The following is a 26,799-nucleotide window of genomic DNA, read 5'->3' as shown; positions in this document are numbered from 1 at the left end:
CAGACGCTTGATCAGGCACATTTCTCACACTCTTCTAATCCATGAAAGCTTAATCTTATATGCAAAAATTAGAAATTCCATAAGACAGAATTGCATGGAATTTAAAGTGGGGTGGTATGTGCATTAGGGGGAATCTTAGTATATTTTTCAGGTACCTGCTGCCCTTGTTTCTCCAGCTGATAAAGGTTGTGGCTTTGGAACGTGTTCTTCAAAGGAACCATGGTGAGGTTTGCAGTGCAGTACATTGGTTGTGGAGGGTTTTGACTTAAATGGGCTGCTTTGTCCTGGATGGTGTCAAGCATTCTTTGTTGGAGCTACGACCATTCGGGCAAGGGCTGGTATTCTCTCACACTCCAGATTTGTACCTTTATAGATGGTGGACAGGCTTTGGGGAGTCAGTAAGTGAGTTACTTGCGCAGAATTCCTAGCCTCTGACCTATTCTTGTAAACGTGGTATTTATCTGGCTGGTCCAGTTCAGTTCAGTTTCTGGTCAACGGTAGGCTTCAAGATGTTGATAGTGGGTGATGTGATGATCCTAATGCCATTGAACATCAGAGTGATGTTAGATTCTCTCTGAGATAGTCATTATCCTCCTTTGTGAGATTAGATTGGATTCCCTACAGTGTGGAAACAGGCCCTTTGGCTCAACAAGTCCACACTGCCCCTTGATATACTCCACCCAGACCCATCCCCCTATAACCCACATACCCCTGAATACTACGAGCAATTTAGCATGGCCAATCCACCTAGCCTGCACATCCTTTGGACTGTGGGAGGAAACTGGAGCACCTGGAGGAAACCGACGCAGACACGGGGAGAATGTGCAAACTCCACACAGTCGCCCAAGGCTGGAATTGAACCCGTGTCCCTGGTGCTGTGAGGCTGCAGTGCTAACCACTGAGCCACCGTGCCACCCCAAATGATGCAACCTTAATTTGTCACTTATCAGCCCAGGTCTTGCTGAATATAAGCACAGGCAGCTTCTGTATCTGAGGAGTCATGAATGACACTGACCATTGTGCCAACATCCTCACTTCTGATCTTTATGATTGAAAGATGGTAACTAAAGTAGCAGCTGAAGATGGTTGGACCTAGAGCACTTTCTTGAGGACCTCTTGCAGCGATGTCCTGTGACTGAAATGCCTACCGTCCAACAACCATGACCATCTTCCTTCATATTGGCTGAGACTCCACCCAGCAAAGAATTTCCCCTGATTCTCAATTATTCCAGTTTTGTTAGGGTTCCTTGATGCCACACTTGTTCAAATGCTGATCTAATGTCAAGGGCACTCACTCACCTTTATCACTTGAGTTCGACTCTCTTTTGCCCGTATTTGGACCAAGGCTACAATGAGATCCAGAGCAGAGTGACCTGAATGAAGTGTCAGTGTGCAGGTTATTGCTGAACAAGTACAGCTTGATAGCACTGTTGATAACCTCTTCCGTAACCTTGGTCAAAAGTAGACTGATAAGGTGGTAACTAGTTGGGTTGGATGTGTTCTGCATTTTGCGGATGGGACATATTTGGGCAGTTTTCCATATTATCAGATAGATGTTAGCGCTGTACTGGAATAGCTTGGCTAAGGATGCAACAAGTGCTGGAGCACAAGTCTTCAGTACTATTGCTGGAAATGTTGGCAGGCCCTGTGTATTTTGTGGTATTCAGTGCCTTCACCTTTTTTCTTAATGTCACATGGAGTGAAGCAAAATGATACATGCCTGTATTCAATGAGGCTGGAGACCTCAGGAGGCTAATATCTTCATATAGCACACAGCATAGGCTCCCAGTTGGAGTGTTCAGAGTTATGGTCTGTCTATACTCCCATGTGGTATAAACTCATGCAATTAGAGTATGAGTGATGCTACCCCATGATAGAAAGAATAAAACTGTCATATTTACACAACTTCAAAGTGTTACCATTTATTGAATTTCAAACCGTTTCTGGTCCACATTAAATTTTCTGCAATTAAGAGCGTATACTGCAGTAATTAGTACAGATATATGTGCCTATGTTTGAGCAGGCTTAAACTGTGCTTTGCCTTGCCCTTTTGTCTCTTCATGTAGGGTATTTGATTACACACTTGCTGCCTGTTCTATAAATGCCTCCCAAAATGCAATAACTTCATATAACAGTAGCAGGCCAGCCCAGTTTACAGAGTTGTCCTAAACAGCTGGCCAACCATGACCATGTCTTGTTGCTCAATTCAGAGTGTCAGGTCTTGCTTTAACAGCAGTGAAAATAACTCTTTTTTAAAAAAAACTTCTTTTCCTGTTCAAGTTTATAATTTTTCTTTAAAATTTGCAAGATGTCAAGCTTAGCTCACCTGTGAGCTTCTGTAAGCAGTACAAATGTTATTACACAGCCAAACCAATCCGAATTTCTGGCTGCAGTAATTGGACTTGCCAATCATAGATGAAGTCAGACAAAGATGCAATTAACTAATATTACTTTATTTAACATTTTATTAGCATGTCTAATCATCACAAGCTTAAGCGTCAAGAATTACATCAACTCCTTCACCCTGAATTAATTGACATGGAGTCTCAATTCAGTGTATCATCACATTCTTAGCTTGGTTTTGCTTAATGAGTGTTATAAAGCTATAATCAAGGCCCAAGAGTGTAATATGGCTTTGCAAGGTTATGTTTCATATTAAATGACACTAATTTTTTTAGCACTAGGCTGGACCCCTGAAATTGGAACATAAATTTACTTCTTCAGAACGCTTGTGGTGAACCATCACCTGAGGTGGTTTGTTGCTTATCTTCAGTTGTCATTGTTATCCCAGATTAACCAACCTTGCATGTGTTAACTTTCTCTATATCATTTGCTGTTTCTTGGTTCAGGGATTTAAAAGCTATTCTGTTTATTAATAGACTTTTACAACCTACATTTAAGGTGAATTAAACTTATCCATTCTTAATGTTCCAACCTTCACGTTTTTTGACAGAGCTATTTATAATATTTAAAAGACTATTCTTTCTAGAACCTCTTCTAATACTTTGAAATCATTTTCCAAACACACTTTCCCTTCTCCTCTCTAAATTTTTAACCAATCTGTTCAGAGATGTCATGACACATCCCTGGAGCAGATTGGACTTGACTCCAAGCCTTCATGGTTCAGAGATAGGGACACTGACTGCACCACAGGAGCTCCCTCTCTAACTATAGAGATGGAGGGAAAAGCATGGCTTTTCATGAAATGAAACATTAGTGATCAAATAGAATATTAAGTCTTGTCACCTGGATCATTTTTAAGGTACACTGTGAAAACTGAGTGTCACATGTTGCTTAATTTGATGGCAGCTAGTTGCTGAATTTAGTTCTTGCTCCTTAGCTAGTGATCAAGGCACTGAGTCTTTGACTTCAGTTGTTACAAGGCTCTTCCTGCTCGCTGGCCTGTTTTTGTTTCAAGATTTTTGTTCCTCATCAACTTTATTCACAATTTTGAAGTTTGATTTAGACCCAGCCGAAGCAGAAATCATTTGCATTTGGCCTTTTGCTAACACCTGGATTAAATTGATTTTTCAAATGCTTCTTGAGGATTAAAAATGTTTTTCTGAGTTGACTGTAGAATGGTTGGTTTTTCTACACTCTCTTGGAAGCAGTGATTGTTGTCTGATTACTTCCTCAGAATAAGCATAAACTACCTGTTGTTACTTATTGTTGGATATCCAAACTACTTCTTCAGAGTCATTAGGCCATCAACATTGTTCAGGCAAATGTACTAATCTAATCTATTAGTGCTTATATTTATTGTTGATCTTATGGGTTTGCTCACTTCTTTAAAAATTCATTCATGGGAATTATTGCCTTTCCCAAAGGGCAGTTAAGAGTCTGACCAGGTTAAGGACAACAGTTTTCCTTCCCTGGCAGGCATTAGTGAACCAGATGGGGTTTCCCCCCTACTAATTGGGTTGGAATACTAATTGGCAAGGACTTCATTAGACTCTTAATTCTGGAATTATTTTTATTGAATTCAAATTCCACTGTCTGCCATGGTGGGATTCAAATCTAGGTCCCCAAAACATTACCTGGGTCTCTGGATTAACAGGCCATCAATAATACCACTAGACCATCATGTCCCAATCTTGTTGACCAATCAAAAGTGAAATCCTCTGGGGGAATCTTAGCACTGCTGTTGAAATTAGTGATATTTTGTATTGAGCAATAGAAAATACCAAGCAGAAGCATGAATGACCTTGCGTTTAGATAGCGCCTTTGCGTCGTCATATCTCAAAGTACATTACAAGCAATAGATTAGCTTTTCAGGTAGGTGTTGCTATTATATTGACAAATGCAATAGCCAGTTTGCGTACAGCAAGGCTCCAATGACAATAAATAATTAGTAGCTAGATAATGCATAATTGGCAGCATCAATTATAGAAGGAAGGGTGGCCAGACCCTGGAAAAATCCCTGATCTTCCTTCAATAGAGAGTCACATTCACTTTAGCAGGTAGATGGATGCTCAGTTTAGTACAGTATCCACAAGATGGCATCTTGAGCAATTTTATCCAGTACTGCTCTGAACTGTTGACCCCCAACATATGTGCTTGAGTCAGCAGTGAAGCTTCAACCTCAGGTATAAGTACAATTGACTGATCCAAGCTGATGCTTGCAACACAAATGATGCAAAATGTAGCCAATTAAAGGTGAGATTTTGAATAATTAACTTGAATTATAAGAACATGAGGTTGACAGATATCTATGCAGTTAATCACAGTCCCAGACCTCTATTGCAACTTGGTCCAAATTATGCACTGCTGAGAGACTACCTGACCACATTCTTGATTTCATGAAGTGAAAATGTAATTAATTGGTGCAGACTCTGAACAATTGGACTATGGTGACTTTACTTGTGGTGTTACTCAGATGACAACATGGAATGTAGGAGAGTGAGCAAACAATTAACCATAAACCATTTTTTGGCTCGTACCAGTTGATCAAAGCTCTTTCTATGGCATGAAGTGCTGACTATTGTACAATTGCCTTTTGAGGCATACAGCCGAGATATTTGGTGTTTTTCTTTAGATTTGGCCATTTTAACTATCATTTCCTAAACAAAATTACATATTTATGATCTCCCCTTCTGACAGAGCCTGAATGGGGTTTGCTGCTGTCCTGGTATAATTTAGAATTATCATAATTTTTTAGGCTCCTTTCTCAAAATTTGCCATTTGGATGCTGCTTTAATATCTTATTTACTAGTCTGATATCAACTGAATAGGACTAAAGTCAAGATATGACGTGTAATAGAGATCCATTCAGATAGTAGAACTTCTTTCACTCTAGCTTTTCTGATACTTTGCTATGCATTTGAATATTAATAACACCTATGGTGGCAGTTCAGCCACATGCCTATCATCATCACGCAGTTACCAATCATCAATACAAATTCTATTCCCCTGGCAACGATCTTTGTTAGGGATTGAAATTCCGTTATGCATGTTTCAGGCCTGAAACCTGAAACGTGTTGCACAAGTACCAACTGGGAGGACTTGAAGTTGGGCCTTCGCTCTCATTTACTGATGGCCTCCAACAGCAAGCTTGCTGCTTTTCAAGAAAAAGTCTTACATACTGGACATAGGTCCTGAGAATAGTGAGGTGGTAAGAGTGGGGACAGTTGGGTTATTAAAGATTCTGGATACCTAATCTTGGTGGCTGCCAAATAATGGTTTTTATTTAAAACGTCATACACATAAGAAATTTGTAGAGATGATTTAAAACTTGTAACCAGTAGAGCTTTGTTATATTGTCAAAAAATACTTATTTCAGAACGAGCAACTTTTGTGTAACATTTTGATGTCTTTGGTAAGCACCCCCAAATTTTGTTTATGATTTGATTTCATTTCATTTACTGTTATCACAATGTATCTAAGTACAGTGAAAAGTTTTGTTTTGCATGCAGTCTAAGTAGATCATAGCATACAGGGACATGCAGATCGTAGGATGTTTAGACAGAGCCAGACATACAAAAACTGAAGGTCTGTTTTGTGTGTTCACAGTCTTTCCAACAGCTGCTGTTAGATAGCAGTTGAGCCAGATACCTATCTTAAATGAGTTCAACCCAGACTAGGTTTGGTATTGGCTGCATGGTTATTTTCTGGAATGAAACGATGCGAGTTTATTGAAAATAGTATTTATCGATACACTTGGGCTGCATCAAGGGGATCAAATGCCTTGTGCAGAGTTAGTAGAGACATAGTTTGCTAAATATTTCAACTTTGTGCTCTAGCTGGCTGATTCTGTATACAAGCGTTTGTATAGATCCTCCCAAGGTATGTGGGAGGTTCATAAGGAGGAAATGATAACATAATGGTAATGTCAGAGGATGAGGAATCCAGAGGTCCAAGCTAATGTTCTGAAAACATGGATTCAGATCCCTCCATGGTAGCTGGTGCGATTTTAAATTCAACTAATAAATTTAGAATATGACACTAGTCTTGATAAGGACCATGAAATGACTCTTGTAAAATTCTGTCTGGTTCACTAATGTCTTTTGAGGAAAGAAATCTGCCATCCTTACTTGACCATTACCTATATGAAACTTCAAACCCACAGCAATGTGGTTGACTCTTAATTACCCTGAACAGTCTCTCACCCAGCCATTTCAGTGGATAGTTAAGGACAGGCAACAAATGCTGGTCTTGCAGTGTCGCTCATATCCCATAAAGGAATAAAATAGTCAAAAATGGAACAGAAAAGATAATCAAATTCTCTAGACTGGAGGACAGGAATGTGGTAGTTTTATCCTAACTGGCTTTTCCAATCCATGTACGACTTTATTGTCACAACTGGCATAGAGCCCCAGATCAGGAATTGATACCAGGATTGAAGTGTGCAGATTTGAATTAATGGTGTACAAGTTTAATTCCCCTAAAAGATTATTCCCACAAGGCAAGCTGAAATAGCAGCAGGGTCTATTACTCCTACATGAGCATTTTTGTGTTGCTTTCACAGAACCTGCAATCCTCACCTTTTCTATAAAGCACCTCTGATATTGTTATGATTTAGGTTTGAAGAACAAATTAGCCCAGGACCATGAGTTTCATACTGCTACAATGCATCTACCACTGTTGCATTAAGCGTTTGTAAAATGGAAGACCAAATAAATTATTGATTAAAAACAAATGCACATGGCACTGCCATAGTAAGAGCTTTTACATTGGTGTGACAGATGGTTACTGGCACATTTTACAATGTCTAAGAACTGGTTGAATCCTCTCAATTCTTCACGTTCATTTCAAGGACATTTAAACAAAATATTAGTAACAATTTTTGCAGTCTTCCGTGAGAATACAGTATATCCAGTAACCATGGGATGTAAACTACAGCATTAGCACACAAGCCCGTATGCTAATCCTTACAATGCTTCATACATGTCTAAAAGCAAGTATGTCCTTCATGGAAAATAGTAATGCAAGGCACTTTCCTCAACTGTGCACTTAAGGGTTACTGAACAGAACTTTGTTTCCTTTCCAGCTTCAGAGATCCCAAAAATCACTATTTAAAGGTTGCTAAATAATAATACCAGATAGCTGTGGGACTTTGGCTTGAGTTTGAGATTTGCAATGCTGCTGAGGAATTGTCCATAATGAACGTTAATCATCTATAATTGTTTCTGCACTGACTACGACACAGCAACATACACAGAAAATTAACCTTTTCATTCCTTTTGCACCCAGGTTTCCTGATAGGTAACTAGTGATATTAAAAGAACACTAAGCAGGTTAACAACAGGCCAGGCAGCATCAGACGAACAGGAAAGCTGACGTTTTGAGTCAGGAAGAAGGGTCCCAACCCGAAACGCCAACTTTCCTGCTCCTCATGCTGCCTGGCCCGCTGTGTTCCTCCAGCTCCACACTGTGTTATCTCTGACTCCAGCAGCGTCAGTTCTTATTATGTCTCACCAAACAGGTTAATGCTGGTGTTAAAACAATGCTGATCAAACAATCTAGACTTGCTGTTAGTGGGTTAATAGCTTTAATTTCTAAATAACTGGCTCAAAAACCATTTTGTCATTTATTTTTGGGTCCGAATGAGCTGTTCCAATTCTAGACTATACTGGCTATTTCACAGCTGTGTTTAGGATAGGGTATGATATTCATCCTCTTTGCCCACATCAAATTGAAAGCCAATGATATCTGGTATACTGTACCACTTGATTCACAAAGACCACTTCTGAACCCCACTCTATGAACTTGCAAATACCATAATGCTGAGAAAATAATAGTGCTCTATTGAGTGACCCTATATAATTAAATCTATTCACTCCTTGTCTCAAAAATTCATCCATGCACACAACCACTACTCCCTCAAATGAAAATATACTTTGGAATGATATACTTTCCTGTTCCACCACTAGTGTGGGCCCAGTAATCGCATCAGATTGATCCAGGTAACATGGGAGTAGAACTGCTGAGGGAACAGGTTCCGTTAAGTTCTGTTGGAATGAAGGTCTAAGTATGTATTTGTAATTCAGTTCCTGTATTTGGGGAGACTGTCAAAATTCTGCAATCCCTTTTGGTGAATAACATTGCGCATACAATGTAGCAACGGACAGTGTTTCTGATTCATTTTGAAATATGTGTCTTACTGCAACAGTGCAGCACTTGCCTCGTGGAAGTTCCTGGATTTTCCAGACCTATGGTTCACATCACATCAAGCTTTGGTTTTGGAGGTGATCTGCTCACTTCTTCCACCCAAATGAGTAGCACCCATTTCTTGACCCAGCTGAACTAGAGTCAAACGTACAACCTCTCTACTCCAACTAGTTCTATAATTTGACCCTGACACTACCAGCAAGAAGCAGGGTAGGTGAATTTATTCCCAAGTCATTCATTTCATCGTCTTCAAAGTGTGTAGGATGAATTGCTGCATCACAATACAAAACCAGAGGGTTCTGATGCAGAGATCATTTGAATTTCCAGATCAAATTTTCATTCTTCAGGGTTTGCTTCCAAATAATGAGGTCCAAGGAGACTTGAACTTCCCTTATTGAGGTGTGCTTGAAGTATTGTATCATTACCAAGTGCAGAATAAATAAATTAAACATAAACTGTGCAAATTCAGAAAGTTGGTACTTGCCTGGTAGTCCTACAGTTTTAGGCTTTGGCATTCAGACCATGTCTGGACAAAAGCCAAGACACAACAATGTTTAAGGAAACATATGAGATCACAATCTGTAATGTACTTCACTTTGGGAATACCAAATACCTTAAAAGAATTCTGGACTATGTTCATCATTCATCTCTCTAGGGTTTATAACCTCTTATATTTCCTTAACCTTCCAACCCCTGTCCCATTTTGTTTTAAAAAAAGATCATATTTACATATTAATAAACTGTTTTAAACATTTGAGAAAAACAAACATTCTGTCCCCAAGACATCTCCTCCAACAATCTTGTCATTCCTTGACTGAGTCACAGAGATCCACACTAGATTGGCACTGGAAATACACATTTCACTCACCACCACAGATGTTGAAACACATTGAGGCAAACTCATATGTAAATGTGCAATCCATTAAATTCAAAACTAATTCCAAATTAATACTAGATTTCTAGATTTTCAAAATTTCCTTTGCATCACTGAGCCACATAACAAAATCTAAAAGGAGGTAGCAAACGTCCTTAAATCCAGGTAGATCCCACATGATCTCAGGTCGATGGGCTCAAGTACTTACAGCTACATTTCTGATTTCAAACCTCCTCATAGTACATAATGAGTAGTTTTCATATTACTCTTCTGTCCAATTCATTCAACAGCAAGCCTGAACTATGCAAACAGACAATAAGAATTGTGGATTCTTGTCCAAACTAAGTTGCTCTTTAATCCTCATGATCTTGGTATCAGGGGCTTTCAATTCAGATTGCAAAGAAAATCCTACAGATAGCAATTTAAAGTGACTTGAGAAAGGTCTCCAAAGCAGTCTCTTTTGTAACAAGTCACTGATGGGGCTCCAACCATAGGATTTATCTGATTAAAGAACTCACTGATAACAATCCTTCCAAGCCCCATTGCTGCACTAACTAATCTGTTTCCTATACATCTACTTGAAGCTCATTAATCTTCTTATGTTACTGACTCATTTTTCACCTATTTCAATTGCTGATGAAAAAGTTCCTATGATACAAGAATGGATGAACTGTCCTAAACTGTCTTATTGTTGTAAACGTAGTACAGCTTTATACCAATGGTACTGCAGAATTTTTCTACCCTTGAGGAAGATTCAGCAGAATTAACACTTCTTGCCAATACTCAACAGGACTAGACACTATTCTGTAATTTAGTGGCAATCAATCTAAATGAAATTAACTGACAGCATTCATATTTTGAGATCTTACTCTGGTTTCTTACCTTCAAACATTAAACTTAGGCTGCAAGGGACAGGGAGATAAAATGGCTTTTTTTTAAAAAAAAATCTAGAATTGAATTAAGACAGTTTGCGCTATTCAAGGAGGCACAAATTCATTGTACGTGGTTAAGATGCGGGAGCTGATTCTCGTGTGAGGTAATTTGACAATCTTTGAAAATCCTTTGAATATTTAACTATTACTACTACAGTATTGATAAGATGCAGGGGACTAGAAGCATGATAATTGAACAGCATGTATAAAGTGCTCTCGGGGAGGGGCAAAGGAGGTTCAGGTCGTGTTGATCGAGAGGCATCCCAGAATTCTTTGGTACCAGTTGCTGAGGAGAATCGTCATCTTATGCTGAGCTGTGCAAATCCAATGAGTTTGGTTTCGTCTGGGCGGTAGCCCTCACAGCCAGAGACCTGTGAGGAGAATGAGGGGGAAAGAGTGAGCATCCAGCTGGAATTCCTTTCAGTTATTTAGTTTTATATCTTCATTGGTCAGCAGATGCCAAATGGAACTCTAGGGCATTGGTTAGATTGGCAGACAAATTGGACAATCCCTGAAAAAGGGCAAGGGGGCCACGATACACGATTAACCTGTGCTCGTTCAAAACAATGCAGGGAGCGCATCAATTTCTGTTGCCTGCTCCTTTAAGTAACCACTGCATATAGCCAGCACTAACTGTGCGGTTTGCTGGCTGCACACATCAGCAGACAGTAACTTCATAATACTAGTTAAACCTAGCTTGTACCTCTTAAAGAAAAGGTGTGGCTTGAGCAGGCACAGGAAATAAATCTGACCTGTGAAAGATAAAACAATCTACAATATAGTGGGCTACAGTAGAGCCTAGGTGGAGGATGTGGAAAGGAGGAGAGATGGCCTGTATCCAAGGCAGTGGAGAACAGAAACCTGTAGATATCAATTCCAGAGGTCAAGCCCATAGTACTGCAAGAAGTTCAACATCGTTACATGACTAGCAAAGGTCAGTGAGTGCACTGGAAATGTCATATCCCTACAATTGAAACACTAATCTTGGTCACTGATCAATTTCCCACACCCCTACCACTCACCTACCAACAATTACTAACATAAGAAATTGGAGTAGGTCTTTGACGTTTGACACTTCCCAGCCTCTCGCCACTTAAGAAATATACCTTTAGTTTTGTCTACCAAAGTGGATAACATTTCTCCACACTGTGTAAAAAAAAACTTAGCAGATGAAATATATTCATTTCACCTCTCCAAATCCCCTTAAGACAATATTGCATCATCCTCACAAATGACATTGCTACCTAGTTGTGTCATTTGCAAACTTGTAAGTACTGCATTTCATCCCCGTATCCAAGCAATTGGTATAAATTGTGAATAGCTGGGGCCCAAGCACTGATCCTGACACTACCTCTATTAATTAAAGCCCTACATTCCCTGTTTGCAGAACAAGGTGGTATGCAACAGGAAGGAACAGAAGCAACAGGAGGGGGACAGGCACATCTACATGTTTTACCTGTCAAGGTGATGGTCCTTGCCATTATCAGACTGCCCATCACTGAGGCGGTGCCCAATGATAGAGTTGAGATAATTGAAGATGGCAGTATCCTCATAGCGGATTTTCGTCCTCACATCATGTCTCCCACAAGCCCATAAACCTAATTCTCTTGATTTACAAAGTGCATTTCTTACATTACCAACCATGCTGCATTGCAACCTTATCCCATGCAATTTCTCTTTCAGGTACCCAACAGTACAACCTGGTCAATAATAAAGTGTGGAGCTGGATGAACACAGCAGGCCAAGCAGCATCTCAGGAGCACAAAAGCTGACGTTTCGGGCCTAGACCCTTCATCAGAGAGGGGGATGGGGTGAGGGTTCTGGAATAAATAGGGAGAGAGGGGGAGGCGGACCGAAGATGGAGAGAAAAGAAGATAGATGGAGAGGAGAGTATAGGTGGGGAGGTAGGGAGGGGATAGGTCAGTCCAGGGAAGACGGACAGGTCAAGGAGGTGGGATGAGGTTAGTAGGTAGGAGATGGAGGTGCGGCTTGAGGTGGGAGGAAGGGATGGGTGAGAGGAAGAACAGGTTAGGGAGGCAGAGACAAGCTGGGCTGGTTTTGAGATGCAGTGGGGAAGAGGAGATTTTGAAGCTGGTGAAGTCCACATTGATACCATTGGGCTGCAGGGTTCCCACCTCAAGCTGCACCTCCATTTCCTACCTACGAACCTCATCCCACCTCCTTGATCTGTCCATCTTCCCTGGACTGACCTATCCCCTCCTTACCTCCCCACCTATACTCTCCTCTCCACCTATCTTCTTTTCTCTCCATCTGCGGTCTGTCTCCCCCTCTCTCCCCATTTATTCCAGAACCCTCACCCCATCCCCCTCTCTGATGAAGGGTCTAGGCCCAAAACGTCAGCTTTCGTGCTCCTGAGATGCTGCTTGGCCTGCTGTGTTCATCCAGCTTCACTCTTTCTTATCTTGGAATCTCCAGCGTCTGCAGTTCCCATTATCTCTAGTACAACCTGGTCAGGTGTGGAAGAACAGCAAGATGAATACACAGCACTATTATGTGCTTTCATACTTGTACCTACAAGCTCAGATAATGAGACAGCTCATTAGAGGATAGCATAGAGGCAGGATTTCCATGGGATGAGACACGGGGCATGGGGTGGCTGCAGCTAGAGCACAGATACCAGCTCACCAGAGTGTGATTAGGCAACCTACAGAAACATGTCATTAAGTATTCAAAACAAAATGCTTAATGCATTAGGAAGCCTGCAAGAAAGCCACTGATTAATATCGAGGAGCATACAGAAGGCACAGCATTTTGCGCAGAATTTCCAGCTCTACACCTTGTTATCTCAGATTGTCCAGCATCTGCAGTTCCTACTATTTCTTAATCTGGACACTTATGGAGCCAGCTATGATAAGCATTTTAATAGTCCAAGTCTCAACTTTAACTGCAATGTTAGCAGCAGTCACCCAACTTGAGTCCTGCAGTGAAAACTCAGATTGTATTAGTATGCAAAGAGGATGCTAAGGTGTCAAACCAATCATCTCAAACTGTGGGAATGGCTCCATACAGCACAAACCTCAGGAAGATAGCATTAGTTCTACTGAGATGATGCAAGCCACAGCCTTTTAAGACCAAAGCCCTTCAAAGACATTCTACAAGAACATGTGCAGTCACCTCTTGAAATTTAGCATCCTTCCGTCAATCATGCCTAAAGCCACTCTGTGCAGGAACAATGAGACAAATAAAAGCACTGCAGACAGACACTAAAGGGAATGCACAAGGCTGATAATGTTTATTTTGCCATAAGTTTTGGCTTTGCATTGTGGCCAAGTGGTCACTGTGATGTTCAGTGACAGAGAAGACAAGGTGTGGGACTGTTGGTGAATGGAAAATTGGCATTATATTTACTGGTATTGCATTTGAGTATATCTTTCACCAGCAGCTCAGCCAGAAAGGAGGCGACTTGGTTGCTTCATTCTGTTCCTCCTCATGCTTTATAGCTGATAGCAAGGGCTGTCCCTTCATGATGGCAAGGTTGTGCAGCATGTCGCAATTCTTGACAGCTGTTCTGTCAAACAGTGTAGAGCTCCTTCGCAGTGGTACAGACTGTAAAAATGTTGTTTCAGCATGTCAATGGTCTTCTGTATCATTTTGTTTAACAGCATGTGGTCAGTGGATAGTTTTGTCAATAGCCAACCTTTGATTTGCTGTGATGGTTCAAAATGCAGCTGGCACAGAGGACTACTTCAGAATGCAGGTATTTAACTGTGATGGCCTTCCCGATTCTCTGTCCAGGTTCACACATGAAGAATTGGAATCCCTATGATTTCTCATCTTGGGCAATCTTGACATGCTGTGCCAGCGAATCGATATGCACCTGTTTTATTGCAGCCTGCACTGTGCTATAGCTTGCAAGTGAAGCTGCATGCTCACACTGCCAGCTTCTCTAACCAAGAAAAAATGGCATGTATTCAGCTGTCATTGCATGGAGAATCCCAGCAGTCTCCCTCATGCAACAGTGGGTGGCAAACTAGGAGATGTTGTAAATATCTCCAGCTCCAGCCTGGAGGGAACTAGTGCAAAAGTTCATCATCATAGTCACCGACACAGCTACTAGTAATGTGGTCCCTGCCCTGCTTTGAATTGTAGTTGTTGTTATATTGGGCAGCAGGTTTAAGTCAGAATGCCTTTACTGAAGCCCATATGCTGTTGCTCTTTCTATTCCAACAGCTTGTCCTGATCTGTGTAACCTCTGCTAATTCTTCAAGTTATGTTCTATTCCAAGGGGAGCATTTACTGGCATAGACTGCAAGTGGTATGTGCAGAAGCCCTAATATCTGCAAAAATCGTCTTCTACACCTGCCCCTCCCTGAAGACATTTGCGGTTGGAACAACTGTGGAAGCACCAAACATTTATAGCAGCAGTAAAAAGAAATCAACCAGCAACAAACCTGTTAGTAGTTGATGATCTCTTTAAAAATAGTGCTGGTCTTTCCTGCTGCTGAACATGTGTTCAGCTCTGCAAGGTTGCTACCAGGAGCACTGACCTCCAGAATGGCACTGCTGGCATTAAATCAGCATTGTATACTAACTGATAACAGAATCTCACTGCTCTGCATACTTCTGGTGGCCATTCACTGTGCACCCATGAATGTCACCAATATAGTGTTTAATGCAACTCACCCCACAAGTGTGTTTATTCACTATGGACACCATTTCAAGGCTACTTACTACATCCAAGAAATGCCGCTAATGTGCCCAATTTCTCTGCAATAAGGTTTTCAAGAGGTGTTTGATTACTCTTTGGGAATATATAATGGGTGATTTGATCTGTCAGTCAAAATAGAACTGAGTACAATCTCCTGGATAACAAAGTGTGAAGCTGGATGAACACAGCAGGCCAAGCAGCATCTTAGGAGCACAAAAGCTGACATTTCGGGCCTAGACCCTTCATCAGAGAGGGGGATGGGGTGAGGGTTCTGGAATAAATGGGGAGAGGGGGGAGGCAGACCGAAGATGGATAGAGGAGAAGATAGGTGGAGAGGGGAGTATAGGTGGGGAGGTAGGGAGAGGATAGGTCAGTCCAGGGAAGACGGACAGGTCAAGGGGGCGGGATGAGGTTAGTAGGTAGGAAATGGAGGTGCAGCTTGAGGTGGGAGGGGTGGATAGGTGAGAGGAAGAACAAGTTAGGGAGGCGGGGATGAGCTGGGCTGGTTTTGGGATGCAGTGGGGGGAGGAGAGATTTTGAAGCTGGTGAAGTCCACATTGATACCATTGGGCTGCAGGGTTCCCAAGTGGAATATGAGTTGCTGTTCCTGCAACCTTCGGGTGGCATCGTTATGGCACTGCAGGAGGCCCAGGATGGACATGTCATCTAAGGAATGGGAGGGGGAGTATAAATGGCTCGTGACTGGGCGGTGCAGTTGTTTATTGTGAACCGAGCGTAGGTGTTCTACAAAGTGGTCCCCAAGCCTCCGCTTAGTTTCCCCAATGTAGAGGAGGCCACAACAGGAACAGCAGATACAGTATACCACATTGGCAGATGTGCAGGTGAACATCTGCTTAATATGGAAAGTCTTCTTGGGGCCTGGGATGGGGGTGAGGGAGGAGGTGTGGGGGCAAGTGTAACACTTCCTGCGGGTGCAGGGGCAAGTGCCGGGTGTGGTGGGGTTGGAGGGCAGTGTGGAGCGGACACGGGAGTCACGGAGAGAGTGTTCTCTCCGGAAGGCAGACAAGGGTGGGGATGGAAAAATATCTTTGGTGGTGGGGTCGGATCCCTCCCCTCCCCCCACTACATCCCAAAACCAGCCCAGCTCATCCCCGCCTCCCTAACCTGCTCTTCTTCTCACCTATCCCCTCCTCCCACCTCAAGCTGCACCTCCATTTCCTACCTACTAATCTCATCCTGCCTCCTTGACCTGTCCGTCCTCCCCGGACTGACCTATCATCTCCCTACCTCCTCACCTGTACTCTCCTCTCCACCTATCTTCTCCTCTATCCATCTTCAGTCTGCCTCTCCTTCTCTCCCTATTTATTCCAGAACCCTCACCCCATCCCCTTCTCTGATGAAGGGTCTAGGCCCGAAACGTCAGCTTTTGTGCTCCTAAGATGCTGCTGGGCCTGCTGTGTTCATCCAGCTTCACACTTTGTTATCTTGGATTCTCCAGCATCTGCAGTTCCCATTATCTCTGAGTACAATCTCCTTATTGTTGAATTCAGGTTTTTGTCCAGAAGTTTCAAATTGCTGGCTTTGTATGAGTAATACTTCATGATCATGAGCTGTGTTATCCCAACAGAAAAGTAAGGCTCCAGATTGTTGATAAACCAACTTCATTTAAATCACATAATTTTAGAATACTTTAGCTTGAAAATTGTAAGATCAAATCATTCTTGAATGACTTTAAGCAGAGGACATTCCACAATCTTGGAATACTGATGAGGTTGCACAGAAATTTCTCAAACACTGAAGAATTTGGAGGTTAAAATGGCTAAGTAGTAAACAAACCAGTAAAATGAGCTGGTAGAATTCCTGTTATGGCTTACAACGTTAAAAATAGGAGCAACAGTAGGTGATATAGCCTCTCAAGCCTGCTTTGGCAGTGGATGAGATTGTGGAGGATCTTCCAACTCAACTTCACTTTTCTACATTCTGCTGATATCCCTTTATTCCATTAATTGATAATATTAACTTCATCTTCAAGAAAAGTAATGACTAAGCATCCATATTAATAATTAAATGCATTAGACGATGTAATGGATCTAGTAGTAGAACAGAAAGATCCAATGTTCAAGAACTTAATGGGATTACATTACAGGCCTCACAATTGTCAGTGGGAAATTGAGAAGCAAATATGTTTGGAGATCTCAGACAGCTGTTAGAATAATAGGATTGTAATAGTAATAGATTTTAACTTTCCAACATAGACTGGGAATATCATAGTGTTAAGAGCTTGGATGGGGAAGAATTTGTTAAGTATGTACAAGAAAACGTTCTTATTCAATATGTGGATGTACTACTGGAGAAGGAGCAATACTGGACCGTTTGTTGGGAAATAAGGCGGGTCCAGTGACTGAGGTGTCAGTGGGGGAGCACTTTGGGACAAGTTACCATAATTCTATTAGTTTTAAAATAATTATGGAAAAGGATAGAACTGATCGAAAAGTTCTAAACTGGAGTAAGGCCAATTTTGACGGTATTAGACAGGAACTTTAAAAAGTTGACTGGGAGAGGTTATTCACTGTAAACAGACGGTTGGAAAGTGGGAGGCCTTCAAAAATGAGATAACGAGAGTTCAAAGACAGTATGTTCCCACTGGTGTGAAGGGCGAGGCTGGTAGGTGCACAGTATGTTGGATGGCCAGAGAAATTGAAGCTCAAGTCAAGAAAAAGGAGGCATATGGCAGGTATGGACAGCTGGGATCAAGTGAATCACGAGGGGTGGAAAAGGGCAGTAAGAATGCATTCGGGACAAATCAAGAGGGCAAAAAGGGAATATAAGATAGCTTTAGCAAATGGGGTTAAGGAGAATCTAAAGAGATTCAATAAGTACGTTACAGACAAAAGAGTAACTAGAAAGAGAAAAGGGCCCCTTAAAGATCAGCGTGGCTGTTTATGTGTGGAACCACAGGAGTTGGGTGAGGTACTAAACAAATATTTCATGTCGGTATTTACTGTGGAGAAGGACAAGAAAGTGAGGGAACTTGGGGAAATAAATAGTGATGTCTTGAGAAAAGTTCATATTACAGAGGAAGTGGTGCTCTTAAAACACTTAAAGGTGGATAAATCCCCAGGGCCTGAACAGGTGTGTCCCAGAACTTTATAGGAATCTAGGGAAGTGATTGCTGGGCCCCTTGCTGAGATATCTGTATCATCAACAGCCATGGATGAGGTGCCGGAAGTCTGGAGGGTGGCTAATGTGGTGCTGTTATTTAAGAACAGCTGTAAGGAAAAGCCAAGGAACTGTAGACCGGGATAACAAGGTATAGAGCTGGATGAACACAGCAGGCCAAGAAGCATCAGAGGAGCAGGAAAGCTGACATTTTGGGTCTGGACCCTTCATCAAAAATGGGGGAGGGGAAGGGGATTCTGAAATAAATAGAGAGTAAGAGGGGGAGGTGGATAGAAGATGGATAAATGAGCAGTTAGGTGGAGAGGAGATGGACAGGTCAAGGAGGCGGGGATGGAGCCAGTAAAGGTGAGTGTAGGTGGGGAGTTGGGGGTGGGGGTTGCTCAGTCCAGGGAAGAAGGACAGGTCAGGGAGGTGGGGATAAGGCTGGTAGGTAGGAGGTGGGGGTGGGGGTTGAGGTGGGAGGAGGGTTTAGGTGGGAGAACGGACAGATTAGGGAATCAGGGACGAGCTGAGCTGGTTTTGGGATGCGGTCAGGGGAGGGGAGATTTGTTATCACCTTGTTACACCTTGCTATCTCAGATTCTCCAGCATCAGCAGTTCCTACTATCTCTGAACTGTAGACCAGTGAGCCTCATGTCAGTGGTGGATAAAGTTGTTGAAGGGGACAGGATTTCCAAGCATTTGGAAAGGCAAGAACCGATCAGGGATAGTCAACATGACTTTGTGTGTGGGAAACCATGTATCACTAACTTGATTGAGTTTTTTGAAGAGGTGACAAAGAAGATTGATGAAGGAAGAGTGGTAGAAATTGTCTATACGGAGTTCCACAAAGTGTTCAACGAGGTTCTACATGGTAGACTGGTTAGTAAGGTTAGATCACATGGGATCTAGGGGAGCTAGCCAATTGGATACAAAATTGTTTTGAAGGTAGAAGACAGAGGATGGTTGTAGAGGGCTGGTTTTCAGACTGGTGCCCTGTGACCAGTTGTGTGCCACACAAAAGATTCAGATGTGAACATAGGAGGTATGGTTAGTAAGTTTGCAGATGACACCAAAATAGGTGGTGTGGTGGACAGTGAAGATTATCTCAGAGTACAACGGGACCATGGTCAGATGGGCCAGTGGGCTCAGAAGTGGCAGATGGAGTTTAATTTAGATAAATGGGAGGTGCTGCATTCTGTTAATGCAAATCAGGACAGGACTTATATAAGGTTCTGGGGAGTGTTGCTGAACAGACCTGGGGTGCAGGTGCATATTTTCTTGGAAGTGGAGTTGCAGGTAGACAGGGTGGTGAAGGTGGTGTTTGGGAAGCTTTCCTTTATTGGTCAGAACATTAAGCATAGGAATTGGGATGTCATGTTATGGCTGTACAGGATATTGGTGAGGTCACTTTTAGAATACTGTATTCAACTCTAGTTGCCCTTCTATTGAAAGGATGTTGTTAAACTTGAGAGGGTGCAAGAAAGATTTACAAGGACGTTGCTGGGACTAGAGCAGTTATAAAGAAGAGGCTGAGTAGGCTGTGGCATTTTCCCTGGAAAGTCAGAGGCTGAGGGGTGACCTTGTAGAGGGCTATAAAATCATGAGGGGCATGGATAGAGTAAATAGGCAAGGTCTTTTCCCCAGGGCAGGGGAGTCCAAGACTAGTGGGCACAGGTTTAAGGTGAGATGCGGAAGACTTAAAGGGGACCTGAGAGGCAACATTTTCACACACAGGCATGATGCCTGTATGGAATGAGCGGCCAGAGGAAGTGGTGGAGGCTGGTACAATTTAAAAGGCTTCTGGATGGGTATATGAATAGGAAGGGTTTAGAGGGATATGGGCCAAATGCTGGCAAATGGAACTAGGTCATGGATGTGAGTTTGCTCGCTGAGCTGGAAGGTTCGCTTTCAGACGTTTCATCACCATTCTAGGTAACATCATCAGTGAGCCTCCGATGAAGCGCTGGTGATATGTCCCGCTTTCCATTTATCTGTTTAGGTTTCCTTGGGTTGGTGATGTCATTTCCTGTTCTACAGGAGCAACCATCCCAACACCCACAAACGAAGCTGCATGAGAACATTATTCCAACGAGCCACCACACACTGCAGCACAGAGGAACTACGCAGAGCAGAGGAAAATCACCTATACAGCGTATTCAAAAAGAACGGGTACCCTATGAACACAGTCCGCCGATTCCTCAGCAATAAACCCAAACAAACAGACAAAATGGGCTCAGAAACCATAACCACTCTCCCCTACATCAAAGACATTTCTGAAATGACTGCCAGGCTACTCGGACCTCTTGGCATCAGGGTAGCCCACAAACCCACCAACACACTAAAACAGCAGCTAATGAACTTAAAAGACCCTATACAGACAACAAATAAAATGAACGTCATCTACAAAATACCTTGCAAGAACTGTGACAAACACTACATTGGACAAACAGGCAGAAAGCTAGCCACCGGGATACATGAACATCAACTAGCCACAAAACGACATGACCCAATATCACTAGTATCCTTACATACAGATGAGGAAGGACACCACTTTGATTGGGGCAACACATCCATCCTAGGACAAGCCAAACAGAGACACACACGAGAATTCCTCGAAGCATGGCATTCGAACCGGAACTCCATCAACAAACACATTGATTTGGAGCCAATCTACCATCCCCTGAGAAAAAGAACAGGAAATGACATCACCAACGCAGGAAATGACATCACCAACCCAAGGAAACCTAACCAAATAAATAGAAAGTGGGACATAACACCAGCGCTTCACTGGAGGCTCACTGATGATGTTACCTAGAATGGTGACGAAACGTCTGAGAACTAAGCTTCCAGCTCAGTGAGCAAACTCACATCCAGAACCTCAACCTGAGCTACAAATCTTCTCAAAACTCGCTGGAACTAGGTAAGATTGGGATATTTGGTCAGCACAGACGAGTTGTACCGAGAAGTTTGTTTCCATGCTGTACGATTCTATGACTTGATGACTCTATCACACAAGTAATAGGAGCAGGAATTGACCTTTTGGTCCCTTAAACTTGCTCCAGCATTCAGCAAGATCATGGCTGCTCTGCTTATGGCCTCAATCCACACTTTCCTGCCCATTCTCCATTACCTTTAACCTCACCACTTTTCAAAAATGTGTCAGCCATCGGTATAATCAATGACCTAGTTTCCACTTCTATTTGGGAGTAAAAAAATTCTAAAAGATTCATAATCCATCAAAAACAAATTTCTCCCATCACCATTGTAAATGGGAGATTCCTTATTTTTAAATTGTGTCTCGTTTTCACCTCTCCCACATTGGAAACAACTTTCAATAGCTACCTCAGCCCCCTGAGAATCTTTAAATTTCAATATGATCATGTCTCACTCTTGTAAATTCCTGTAAAATATACCTCATCAATGCCTACAGGATCACAGCAAGTCTTCATTATTTTTGTTCTCCATTCGCCATCCCACTTGCAATGAAGAATAACATTTAAGTTGCCATCTTAATTACATACTGGGCCTGCACATTAACTTGTTGTGATGCATGTACAAGGACATCCAGATCCCTCTGTACCACAGCATTCTGTAGTCTCTCTCCAGTCAAATCATATTCTACTTTTCTATTCTTCTTGCCAAAGTGGACAACATCATATTTTCCCACATTATATTGCAAGCTGCCAGATATTTGCCCACTCCCTTATTCTATCTGTACGGTTTTGCAGGGACTCTTTGCATCCTCCTCACAACTTGCTTTTCTATTCATCAGCAAATTTGACTATAAATCACTCAGGCACTTCATCCAAGTTATTAACAAAAATTGTAATAGTTGAAGCCTCAGTGTTGATTCCTGTAGTACTTGCCAATTTGAAAATGAAGCATGTGATCTGACTCTGTTTTCTGTTACTTAGACAATCCTCTACTTATGCTAATATATTACCCTTATGTCCATAAAGCTTTTATTTCATGCATAAAATTTTTATTGAATATCTTTTGGAAATATAAGTCCATTACATCTTCTGATCCCCTTTTATCAATCTTCCTCATTTGTTATATCCTTAAAGAACTCAGATAAATTTATAAAAACACTATTTCCTTTACATAAATCCATTTAGACTCTGACTATGTCCTGCTACTACTTCCTTAACAACAGATTCTAGCATTTTCCCCTATAACAAATGTTAGGCTAACTGACCTAGTTTCCTGCTTTCTGTCTCCCGCTTGATCCTTTGTCTGTGTTGGCGTGGATGAGTGAGGTACATAGAACTGCACAGCATAGGAACAGCCTGCGATGTTGTGCTGAAAATGATGCCAAATGAAAACAATCCCTTCTGTCTGACCTTTGTGCATATTTTCTACATTCCTTGCATATTCATGTGCTTATGTAAAAGTCCTTTAGCCCCTATTGTATCTGTCTCCACCACCCTGGCAGTGCATTCTAGACTCCTATCACTCTGTGTAAAAAAACTTGCCCCGACATCTCCTTTGAACTTTCTGCCCCTCACCTTAAATGCATGGTCTCCTAGTATTAGACATTTCAACTCCGGGGAAAAAGATTCTGACTGTCAATCCTATCCGTGCATCTCATAATTTTACAGACCTCTATCAAGTCCCCTCTCATCCTGTGCCATTCTAGAGAAAGCAACCCAAGTATTTCTAGCCTCTCCTTATAACTCATACCCTCTAATCCAGGTAGCATCCTGGTAAACCTCTTCTGCACCTTTCCAAAGCTCTACATCCTTCATGTAATGTGGCGACAGAATTGAATGCAACACACTAATAAGTGTGGCCTAACCAAAGTCTTATAAAGCTGCAACTTGACATCCTGACTCTTGTACTCAATTCCCTGCCCAATAGAGGCAGATGTGCCATACGCCTTCTTTACCACCCTATCAATTGAACCCCAAGATCTCTCTGTGCATCAATGCTGTTCAGGGTCCCACCATTAAAAGTTTACTTTTCCTTAACATTTGATCTCCCAAAGTGCAGCACCTCATACTTACCCGGATCAAACTCCATCTGCCCCTTCTCTGCCCATGCCTGCAACTGATCTCTATCCCACTGTATCCTCTGACAACCTGCTACACTATCCACAACTCCACCAATCTTTGTATCATCTGCAAACTTACTAACACACCCATCTACATTTTCATCTCAGTCATTTACATGTATCACAAACAGTAGAGGTCCTGGTACAGATATCTGCGGAACACCATTAGTTATGCATCTCCAGCCTGAAAAATGCCCTTCTACCATGACCCTGTCTTCTATAAGCAAGCTAATTCTGAATCCATGCAGCCAAGTCATCGTGGATCCCATACACCTTAATCTTCTGGATGAGCCTACCATGAGGGACCTTGTTGAAAGCCTGACTAAAAGCCATGTGAATGACATTCACTGCTCGACCCTCAATCACTTTTCATCAACTCCTCCAAAAATTTAATCAAGTTAGTAAGACATGACCTGCCCTGCGCAAAGCCATGCTGATTGTTCCTAATTAGGCCATGCTCCTCAAATGTATGTAAATCCTATCCCTAAGAATTCTCTCCAATAGCTTCCCAACCACTGAAATGAGTCTCACTGGTCTACAGTTTCCTGAATTATCCCTATTTCCTTCTTGAACAGAAGAACAACATTAGCTACTCACCAGTCCTCTGGGATCTCACCAGTGTATATCAAGGATACAAAGATCTTGGTCAAGGTCCCAGCAATCTCCTCTCTTGTTCCTCTCAACAACCTGGCATAGATACCATCGGGCCCTGGGGACTTAACCACCTTAATGCTCTTCAACAGATCCAACATTTCTTTCTTTATCTCAAAATTCCCTAGCATATTAGCATTTTCACTATCTCTGTGTCCTTCTCCTGGGTGAGTACCAATGCAAAGTACTCATTTAGAATCTCACTCGCATCCTCTGCCTCCAAGCACAAATTCCTTCCTTTATCTTTGAGAGGTCCTACCTTCTCCCTAGTTATCCTGTTGTTTTTCATGTATCTGTAGAATGCCTTGGGATTCTCTTTAGTCCTACTTGCCAAGACCATTTCATGGCCCCTTCTTGCTCTCTTAATTCCCTGCTTGAGTACATTCCTGCTTACTTTACATTCGTCAGGAATGTCCGATTTTAGCTTCCTAAACCTTACATATGCGTCTTTTTGACTTTTGACAAAATTCACAACCTCCCTTGTTATCCTTACCTTGCCATTTTTGTCCTTCTAATTTCTGAAACATGTCTTCAGCAGGTCTTTAAACAACTCTCTCGTGTCAAATGTCTGATAACAGTTCCTCCCAATGAACTCTCTCTGGCTCATGTCTAATACTAATGTAATTTGCCTTCCTCAATTTAGTACCTTCCTGCGAGGTCCTGACTTTTCCTTGTTCATAGCTATATTAAAACTTAAGGAGTTGTGATCATTATGTTGAAATTGGTTTCATTAGCCACAAGAAGAGGAAATAAGTGCCTACTTATGTCAAGAAGCGTTCCTACATCAGGTGCAGCAATCAAATTATGCAGCACAATGAACCTCTTCCTCCTCTGCCCAACAGCACGTCTTTACCTGAAGCTCAGAAGAGTACCCACATTACATCAAAATCATATTTCTTCCCCATTTCTGCATCAGCTAGCTGTGACTCCCCAGTGAGATTATGAAGCTATGCTGATTTGTGCCTCAGGCTAACTGCAGACCTGATTGAGGCTGCCTGATCATTTCAGTTCTGATCCTCCCAGCCAGTTCAAGTGTCCACATCAAGGTGGTGGTAAAAGGGCTGTCTATCGATAAGGCTGCAAGAAGCCCATTAACTCATAAGGGATAATACTACAGTCAAGCAACAACTTATTTATACTGCACTTTTATCAAAATAAAATGCCCCAGATCACCTTGCAATGTGGACGGCAACCAGACAGCAAAACATTTCTGAGCCTATTTAAATGAACAAATGAATAAAAATTAATTCTCCAATTTTAAAATGATAAACTAAGAGTTAGGAAAAAACAATCAGCTGTCACAAATCTGTAAATTTTCATGCTTACAGTTCTTTAAATATTTGAACATCTGAAAAGTTTGTAGAAAGCATGTTGGATTCCCTTACCAGTCTGAATGTGAGGCTCCTGTTTGAATGAGGATCATCTATTAGTCTCTGCAGGTTGTTGGCTACTGATGAAACAACAGAAAAAAGATTATGAAGGTTGTCAGGATAGGTAATAACACATTGCATCAGCCAGCAGTGGTGGGACAGAGCCTTGAAGGTAACTCATTGGAGGGGATTTTCTCCACCCACATTTCTCTTGAAAGATACTGAATGTTTGCAGTCAGCCTTCACTAGGGCCTGCAGCTTGCAAGATTCCACTAGTGAACCTCAATTGAGTATCACGAGGCTATTTGGCTATGATGATCATGACTGTCAAATCAACACTGATGCAGGGGTTAAACGGAAAAGTCACTGGACTGCAATTAGGAGCGAGAATTCTGCATGTTTTCATGTTCCCCAACCCCTGCATCTGGGACACATTAAAGCAATGCTAAATTTCATTGCTCGTGAGAGCTCGATGGGCTTCTGCCTCATCCCAACCCAGCAGCTCAGAATACTTAGTACTGTCTCAACTATTGTCTGCCTTTGAATTCATTGTAAAGTTGAACATGACGGAGTTGCAACTTACCAACCATCATGTCAAACTCGTCTACTAAACCAGCAGAGACGAGCTCCTGAGAAACACCAACTGCAGAGTCTAAGGGTAAGATATTTAAAATCAGTTTTGTGTGGAATTAGCATAATCATAGAATCCCTACAGTGCGGAAAGAGGCCATTCAGCCCATCAAGTCTGTACTGACCCTCCAAAGAGCATCCCACTCAGACCCACTATCCAACCCTACCTCTGTAACTCTGCACTTCTCACGGCTAACCCACCTAGCCTGCACATCCCTGAACACTATGGGACAACTTAGCATACCCAATCCACTTAACCTACACATCTTTGGACTGTAGGAGGAAACTGGAGCACCTGGAGGAAACCCATACAGGCATGGGGAGAATGTGCAAACTCCACACAGTCAGTCACCCGAGGGTGCAATTGAATCCAGGTCCCTGGTGCTGTGAGGCAGCAGTGTTAACCACTGAGCCACTGTGTTGCCCGTAATCATTAATAATGATCAGGGCAACACAGTCTGACCTTAAACTTAACAGTCAAAGAATGTACTCTCCTTGTCCATGCTTATTATGATGCAGGACACCCTCTACTGGTTTTTTGACTTGGGTTTGGTCTCTGCCATTTTACAAACAACCACTAAAACATCAATGTCTTGGAAGTCTAACACTCTGATAGATCATAATTTAATAGATATCATCCAAACTTACCCCTTCCTGGAGTGAATTCAAATCTGATATCATTCAACTCCCTTCGTAAATTCCTGTGTAAACATTAAAATAGTGAATACAGAAACTGTGACCCGCACCTTGATTAACTTTTCCAGTTCTAAAATTATTTTTTATTAATGGAGGAGTTCCTTCCAAGTTTAAAAACTCTGAGTGAAGAAAATCTGCCCCTCCCCCAGTCAATCTCCTTTTCCCCATTTCCCATCAGTGCTGCCCAACCTTGA

At 42.0% G+C, this 26,799-nt stretch overlaps 1 protein-coding gene across 12 annotated transcripts in view; it reads right to left on the bottom strand.

Annotated features, from left to right (window-relative positions):
* Positions 1 to 26,799, bottom strand: part of LOC125448189 (serine/threonine-protein kinase OSR1-like) — a 170,432-nt gene that overhangs the window by 127,237 nt on the left and 16,396 nt on the right. For 6 of the 12 annotated variants that reach the window (XR_009443503.1, XM_059643318.1, XM_059643325.1 and 3 more), the window contains 3 exons: positions 26,558 to 26,610; positions 25,863 to 25,931; positions 25,295 to 25,359 (listed from right to left, as the gene is read on the bottom strand). Coding sequence is in view for 11 of the 12 variants with exons in the window: in XM_059643318.1 (XP_059499301.1) it covers positions 25,295 to 25,359; positions 25,863 to 25,931; positions 26,558 to 26,610 (187 nt within the window). In the remaining variant the exon portion in view is untranslated. Of the gene's footprint in view, positions 1 to 2,480; positions 10,785 to 25,082; positions 25,126 to 25,294; positions 25,360 to 25,862; positions 25,932 to 26,557; positions 26,611 to 26,799 lie in introns of those variants that run through there. The other 6 variants (XM_059643319.1, XM_059643321.1, XM_059643326.1 and 3 more) reach the window with 5 other exon arrangements.

The sequence above is a fragment of the Stegostoma tigrinum genome, chromosome X (assembly GCF_030684315.1).
Source record: "Stegostoma tigrinum isolate sSteTig4 chromosome X, sSteTig4.hap1, whole genome shotgun sequence".
Taxonomy (NCBI): domain Eukaryota; kingdom Metazoa; phylum Chordata; class Chondrichthyes; order Orectolobiformes; family Stegostomatidae; genus Stegostoma; species Stegostoma tigrinum.
This window is presented reverse-complemented; position numbering and strand designations above follow the sequence as displayed.